Here is an 8203-nt window from a genome sequence, read left to right on the forward strand (position 1 = left end):
GCTGTGCCTTCTCCCACACTAGAGGCATTCTGAAATGCAGGTGGACAGCCATCCGGGAGGGAGTCCTGCACTGAGCAGGGGCTTGGACCTGATAACCTTCCCGACCCCTTCCAACTCTTCAGTTCTATGATTCTGTGATTTTTGCTGCAAGGGCTGGCACTGGGGGTGCCAACCCCCATACCAGAGCACTCCTTTCTCCATATCTCTCCACTGCCCCCTGCTCAAGCTAGAACTGTGCATCCTGTCATGGTCATTTATCACATGCAGGGAGGTTTTAACGTGAGAAATCACACCAGACGCACACATTCTGAAGTGGCTTAGTTCCAGGAAGACTATAACCTATCCTTTCCCCCTTAATATTTGAGATCACTCCCCCCACCTCCACACAATTTTTCTCACAATTCCAAACAGTTCTCATTACTCTGCAGCTCCAAAAATATTATAACCTTCTGCTGTGGTGCTGTATTTGCAGGGGGTGGTGGTAGTTAACATTTGCAAGGTCACACAAATGACAACTAGTGAATGATTTTACTTAGTATAGTCTGGCTAGTTTTGTTAGAATTTTGCAAACACTTTACAGTTAAATTCTGTACCACAGGATTTTGAACATTTACCTGAATGCATTGATTTTGCAGCTCTTTCTCTAAAAACCTGAGCTTATTTGTATATGCCTGATATGAAGACAATAATATGTTTTTCATATTAAGAGGATTTAGCCACAAGTCAAGTAATTCCTGCTGCATTTTAATCCTACTCCCAAGTTTCTAGCTTTTGGTGGTGGTGGTGTTTCTCCTTCCTTTTAACTTTCCCACAATGTTATGTCTCTGTTTCCTGTCCATGTGCACCCTGACTGATGTTTCCTTGTGCATCTGACTCCTCTGTAGGTGCCAGTCCAGTCTTGGTTTGATGATATGGCGGACACAGAGCTGCTGAATCTGATCCCTATCTTTGAGGAGCTGAGTGAAGCAGAAGATGTTTATACCAGCCTCGGCCAGCTGAGGGCACCCTAAGGCCCTCCTAGCGCTATGCCCACAGGGGAACTTTTTCACTCAGTGCCTTCAGTATTGGCAAGGAGGGAAGGGGAACCTTCCTCACAGCCTGACTGCCAGGCAGATGCAAGCACTTTGGAGGCAATAACCTGCCTGGCCTAAACCCACTGGGCATCGCCAGAGCAGTTTCCAACCAGGGTATGGCTAGTAGCCAGAGCTGCTAGCCCTTCCACCAAAAGCAGGGACATCCAAGATGGATGCCCCTTCCCCAACAGCGCTCGTATCTATGCATTGCAAGAACACAGGGAGCATCAAGAGGAGACACCATTTTTCCAGGGCTCCACTTCCTCCCTGCCCCCTCTAGTTACTGCAGGGTGATTAGCACTGGTTGGGGTTTGGGCAGCTCAGACTGCCTTTCCCTTTGTAACCTAAAGCATTGCCAAATGACTTGGCTTTTTAAAAAAGCTATATGCCTTCCACTCCCCTTCAGATGCTCCTGAGGGTGCTGCTTACCCAGCCCCTGCTGGGACACAGCCATGTTGCCTAGCATATTTGGCGCCTTATCATCTCTTAGCCAGGGTGAGGAGTCAAGAATGCCATCTCTTGGCTCTCAGATGCTTCTTTCTGTCCTAGCCAGGTGTCCAGAGGTGGAAACCTGTTTTTCAGCTGCTTAGGCCACTGGTCTTCTTCGAAGATTCCTTTCCTTGCCTATGATACCTGGCTAGAAAGAGAAGAATCTTTCTAGCGCAACTGTTTTGTGAGGCCTCCTTTGCCCTGCCCCTTTCTGGCATTTCCCATTCTTTCATTGGGTCTTGGTCCCTAATTTTCCTGTTGCCTTTGGGGAAACCTTGAATATGATTTGTGATTGGGTTATACCTATGAGCAAAAGATAAAGGCCCAAAGAGAGAGAAAACCTTACATCCCCCCTCCAGTGTTAGAGGCAAGGCATAGATGAGGACTGAGGCAACATCTGGTAGTTTGCCAAACCCACACTCCATATTGGTTTAGGACCAGTCTGGCAGAGATGCCCAAATCCTTGCACTCTGGCCCAGTGTTGCTTCTTCGGGACCAGGTTATGCCTTTGCCTTAAACGACTCTCAAGAAGCAGGCCACGCCAAACCAACGGGGATGCCTCAGCACCGTCCATTCTTCCGCCTTCAGTCAGTTGGATCGCTAGCCTGAAGGACAGGAGGGTGCGACTTTTTCTTTTGCCCAAAGGTGGCTTACCTCCCTCGATGGCGCTCAGTCGTGCCAGAAACGTTTCCTGGCTTCCCACTCAGGACTTGCTCTAGGCTCCGTCATCATAACTTGAAAGCCCAGCCCCTCGGGTGGCCTCAGGGAATTATGGACTAGCATCTTAGAAGCTGGGGTGGGGTGGACATTTTTCACATGTGCACACAGCCTGCTCCATGTCGCGCTACTGGGGGAGCAAGGGGAGACGTCGCAACTGCCTTCTCCACGATCTGTGCCCTGCCACTGCCTGACCTCACCGTGCTTTTTTGTCTAGCTTTCCCAGCAGCCAGCCCGGGTCTTTCCCCCAGCATTCGCAGGTGGCATCAGCTCTGAGAAACCAAACATGGACAGGGTTTTTCTTAATACTTATATAAGATGGCACTGCCACAGCCAGTCTTTTCTCTCGTTCCCCCTCCCATGTGTATGGTACGCTGCCCCCGCCAGTCACATCCAACATGCTGTGAACAAGTCCTTTCCAAACACCATTGGAGGGACACCCAAATGGATAAACAATGTCAGCTTGCTTCTCTCCCTTTCCTCTGCATAAGCAATACTTTGCAAGTGACATCATGTTTAGCCACTGTGGAGCTGGCTGGGGGTGGGTGGGGTGGGGGAAGAGCTCTTTTTGTGCATTTCTGGTGCTCCCTCCTTGGCTTGGATATGGTGAGGGTCTGTGGGGTTTGTATGTTATTTCCTCCTGGCCGGGAGGCTCAAAGCTTCAAGCTTTGCTAAATGGTTGAGTAAGCAGGCAGGGCTTCGCCTGATCAATGTGCTCTCCTATCATTCTTTTAAGTCTGCCGATGGCTTACTAGTTGATCCAGGACTAGGCCTCAACTGGTGCATGAAAGAAATCTGCTGCTGCTTTCCCATCCCTCCCACTCTTGGCCTTGCTTTCAGTATGAGGCATTGTCCTCTTCTTGAGTCAAGCTGCGGGTGTAGCTGAGGCGTGTCTTCTTTTACTCTACTTCTAAGTGCACATGGGCCGATTCCAATCAAGACTACTGTGCTCTCTGAGGGAAGGAGTAAATCTTCCCTCTATACATCTCCCCACAATTCTTCCCCTCTCCCAATAGTGGAGAATTTTGAGAAAAATATTTGGGGGCTTAACTCTCCCCTCCACCAGGAGCATAGTGATCCCTATCCAAATTGGGGCCACATATAGAGCTTTAACTTTTAACTTTAGAGTTAAAAGAGAAAGAGCCCCTCAGCCACACCCTTCATGCTTAGCATGACATCTAGTTTGGCTCTTTGTCTCAGCTGTTGACAGTCCATATCCCCATGTGTAGGGACCAGCTCCCCAGCATTTTGGAGGGAAAAGGTTTCCCCGCCATCATTCTGTCAGCTGCTGTTTCTTTCCAGGATACAAAGCAGTGAGAGCTTTAAACATTGCAAAGTGAATGAATACTGGAAAGAACAGCACTTCTTTGTTTCTCTTTCCTGGTTGAATCCATGCACATTTTTCTCTTTGCCCTTTGGCGGCTGAGGAGAAATCAGCTTTTGCTGCCGCCGCCGCCTCCTCCTCCTCCTGCATTCTGGCCATGGCTGCCCTTTCTTCAGTGTGAAACTGGCTCCCAGTTCCCCCACAGTGCTAAGCTTTCGCCTCCATCTGAGGTGAAAACGTAACACTAGCAAATGACACTCCATTTTCTACACTCCCCCAAGGCTGTGCTCTACAACAAAAGATGGGACTAAGAGGAGACTGAGATGACCGGCCTTTCTTCCTGTCCAATTTGCAGGGTGAAATGCTGCACTTGCTGTGTGTGAGGCGTTAGCTTCATCTGAAGGTGGCCAACATGGGATGGACTTTGAATACCCTCACAGTTTTGCAAAGCTGTAGGAGTTTGCTTGACAAAACTCATGTGGGACTGTTGGAATCTCAGGTCAGGTTCAATCCTGTCAGATGGTCCTACCAGAGGGAGAAAATTGGATGTGTAAATTTACGCTTAAGGATAGCATTGCTCTCTAGTGCACATTCTTCTTCTGAAGGTCAAGCGCGTTAAGTCTTGTTTGATAGCCATATTGATACTGGGTCCAATTGCCAGGATGGAGACTGTGCCTTGATTATACCCAGCTGGTGATGAAGGTAAAGTACCAGCACAGAGGCACCCCAGCACTCAAACAGGCACGTGCCTTTTAGGGGTGCCCCCTGTGTCCACTTCCGCTGAAGCTACCACATACAGTGATACTTGCTGCCATATCCAGCTATCTTTGGTGCCCCCTTTCATACAGGGAATGGTTGCTGGTGGCTTTTGAGTAGTGAGAGCCATGGGCTTCCCCCTTCTCCATCCACCTCGTGCAAGTGTGAGAATATCAGTTGCCTTTGTCACATGTCTTCACTCGCTGGGCTTTTTGTTTATTTTTTTAATTTTATTTTAACTGAAAAAAATAAATAAATCCCTAAACTTGAAGCTGGCACTGTCGCCATTTCGAACTTTCTATTTTTGGAATCTTTGTATTAACTGCAATTAAATAAAAAAGAGAGCACGTGTGTGTGTGTGTGTGCGTCATTTTTCCTCCTCAGCTCTTTGAGAGAACTGGGTCTCGAAAAGAATAGGTTTTTCTGACTGAGCAGGTAAGTTAAGCTTTCTTCCCTTCCTGCAGGAAGAAGCATGCCTCACAAGTCCAGCCGACAGGGTTGGTTTATAACTCGATGACTCCACTAGATGGGTGGGTAACGTCTTCTGGCTGTCCAGACATTTTGGCCTACAATATCTGTCATTCCTCACCAATGGCTATGCTATCTAGGACAGAAGGGAATCATAGGCAAAAACATTTGGAGGGTTGCAATATGCAATGTTCATGCAATTTATAAAATACAGGTGCCTCTATCTACATTGCACCAATTGTCTGTAGATACAGTGAGAAGGGTGCAGGAAGAATTTAAGGATATTTTCCTCTGAAGTTCTAAATCGCCTTGTTCCAGCAGTGAGTGGGGCCAGAGGGAAAGGTGCTTGCGCACCATGTGTCTCTTGTCGGGAGACAGTGGGATGAAATATTGCCAAAAACATAGAAAAGGGAAGGTGCGGATACTCCAGAGGAAAGAACTGTAAAGCCTGGAAGTCTGTGTCTGGCCCACAGGCTGGGGGTTCCCATGCCTACTAGGGGTGGTCAGGAGCCCTACTTACAGAGGACTGTATAGCCTGAACTGCCTGATCCTGCTTAATTTTGGAAGCTAAGCAGGAACAGCCCTGGTTAGAATCTGAATGGGAGACTTGAGGTTCTACTTTGAGCAGAGGGCTGGGTCTGATGAACTTCTAGGCCTCTTCCAACCACATGATTGTATTGGAAGAGTTGCCAGAGGACAAACACATGAAGCTGTGTCCTCCCTCTTTGATGGACTATCCATGCCATGTCCAGTTCACAGTGGAACTGTGCTTTCGCACAGAGGGAGAGCAAGGGCCTTGCGGCTGATCCAGCAACCTGTGCAGGCAGCCAGGTCATCCAGTCAAGGTTTTCCAGCCTCTGGTGAGTTGCATTGTATTTCCGTTCAAATTACAGTAACTCTCCCCCCACCCAAATTTGCCTTTATCCACATAATGGGTCATGCAATGCAAATTGGTGCCCCCTTTTCTCAGTTTGGGGGGTGCATAAGATCTGTGTGCAAGGGGAAGGCCGAAATTCCTCATGCCACTTCCTTGCAAGCAGGGAAGCAGTGACCGCTGCTTGCCTGCCTGCCTGCCTGCCTCCCTTCCTTGCAAGGGTAAAGTCATGGCCTCTCTCAACCAGTGCACCTTTGCTGCTCAATTCCGGGCAGCCCACTCTAATGTGGTTAGCTCCACATCCCCTCATGCCCAGGCGTGCTGCATTATTGATACACAGCCGCACTTTAGAAAAATCGATGGGAAATGGGTGCGGTGGACATGGAGCGTGGTGGGAAGGCGGCCTTGGAGTCTCTGCATCTCCTCACGTTTCAGGGCTGTCAAGCGAAACAAATAGCTGCTTCCCCTAAACTAATCCAGTCCGCTGAGCTAGGCTGGCACTGATTGGCCCTGGCAGCTGATCTGTAGGCAACATGCAAATGCAGGCAAATCTTCGTGAGTGGGCTGGGATCCTGGGGACTGATGTGTTGCCCAGTGCTGGAGCAGCCCATGCTTGCCACCTTGAGCGCCTCAACTGTGGGCTGGAGAAGCACCCCCAGGCAAGTGCAAAGCAGAGGGCGAGGGTGGGTGGGGTGAGGAGGGAGGGGAAGGGAAGGGAAGAGAGGGGACCATCCAGGCATGACTTGGAAGGGGGGGGAAAAAGGAAAGGATGGATGTCAAGATGACCTGATGGATGATGCTTTTCGAGAAGTGCCTCAGGAGGGAGGAAGACTTGAAAGTCCACTTTCAGCAAGGGAAAGTGAGGGGAGGGTCTCTGCAAAAGCAAGAGCTTGCTTCACAGTGTGATCCTCTGACAGTCTACTCAGAAGTTAAGTCCACTGAGTTCATTGGAACTTACTGGCAGGTAAGCACAAATAGCTGTCAATTCTAAATTTACTGGGGGTCAAACCTGCCTGCACTCTGTTGAGTACACTTGGATAAAGATAATCTTATTTGTATACTGCCCTTCTTCCAAGCTGTTGAGATCAGCATGCAGAGAACTTTCATTTTATCCTCACAACAACCCTGTGAAGTAGGTTAGGCTCAGTGATTTGTTCAACTCGTTGAGCTTTATGGCTGAATAGGCTCCATACCATTTTTATACAGATCAGATCCAGGTTCCTCAGCAGATGTGAGCTGGTGGTGAACAAAGGGCACTCTGTATGCACCCAGAAGCCCTCTGTTGTCTCATGCTCCCTGCATTCCGGGACATGACAATGAAGTCAAATTCACAAGTGATGTTCTGTCTTGGGTTGCACTCAATTTAGTGTTTGTGTGGATATACCACTGATGACTTGGTGACATCATACAGCACCACTAACAACAGAATCGAAGCTCCATCCCTCACTGGCTCTCCAGTAGGTGCTGGTGCCCCCCCCACCCCCCCCATCCCCAGCTCTGGAATCTGCAGTAAATAAAATGAGCAGGTCTGAGTGTATCAAGCTGGGGACTCACACCAATAAATGCAAACCGAAGAAAACTGTAATTCTTCATTCACTCTAATTTTTTTCTGATTATAGTATGTATCAGATTGTGTCTATGTATACTGAAAAATGGTACATATGTTGTTTCAGATTGCAGAATATTTTAAATAAGGGTTAGGGCAATGAATATAAAGAAGAGAAAGATGAATTTAGGAGTTGTTGCACTGGACATACAGCCCTCCTGACTACCAGATGCCACACCCAAAGCTGCCCTTGGTTCTGTGCATCATCTGGAATTTTTTCTCCAGAGTGCTTGCTTTGGAAAAGAAGAAGAAATCTAGATTAGTACTTCTTTTTTAAATGAAATCTTCATTCAATGTGATACATTTCCCAAAACTTAATCTTTCAGACCCTGAAGAAGCAAAAATGGTATAGCTCCCTACCCTCTATTGCAGTTGTTCCTTCCAGAACATGGCAAGCCATAGGAAGTTTGATTGGCAGCCCTGTCAGGTTCATTGGCATGGTTTCCAGTACCTGGGGCACTGTGGCATGATATATCTGCTGACAATTCTTGGATGGGCAACCCCAGGCCCCCTCCCCACATCCCCAGCTATACTTCCCAGGGGTTGCCTAAGCAAAGGAAATAATTATTAGCTCTGTGATGCACCTAGATCCACGAATGCAATGTCATGTCATATCTCTTCTTTTCCTCACCATATTAACGTCTAACATTCAAAATATGTCAGATGTGGTTTTAGTTGTCTTTATTAAAATTTTTGCATCACCTCTCATCCTTGCGGATACCAGGGCAGTGTACAAAGACCATAACTAAAATTGTCCACACAAAATAGAACGTACTATGAAAATGATAAAATATAATACAAAAGCAGAAGAGCAGCAGTTGAAACAATATGACAGGTTAGCAAACTTAATCATAATCAGCTGCTGGGGCAAATAAAGATGTTTTAATTTGACCACA

The 8203-nt window shown here is 47.7% G+C and overlaps 1 protein-coding gene across 2 annotated transcripts in view; it reads left to right on the plus strand.

The window, feature by feature from the left end:
• The window catches only part of CTDSP2 (CTD small phosphatase 2), a 61498-nt gene extending 56788 nt beyond the window's left edge, over nt 1-4710 (plus strand). For both annotated transcript variants that reach the window (XM_044443097.1, XM_044443096.1), the window contains one exon: nt 885-4710. In XM_044443097.1, coding sequence (XP_044299032.1) covers nt 885-1010 — 126 coding nt within the window. In that variant the 3' untranslated portion in view covers nt 1011-4710. The remainder of the gene's footprint in view (nt 1-884) is intronic.
• The last annotated feature ends 3493 nt before the right edge of the window (nt 4711-8203 follow it).

Source organism: Varanus komodoensis, unplaced genomic scaffold, assembly GCF_004798865.1.
Source record: "Varanus komodoensis strain SLA01 unplaced genomic scaffold, ASM479886v1 scaffold41, whole genome shotgun sequence".
Lineage (NCBI taxonomy): Eukaryota > Metazoa > Chordata > Lepidosauria > Squamata > Varanidae > Varanus > Varanus komodoensis.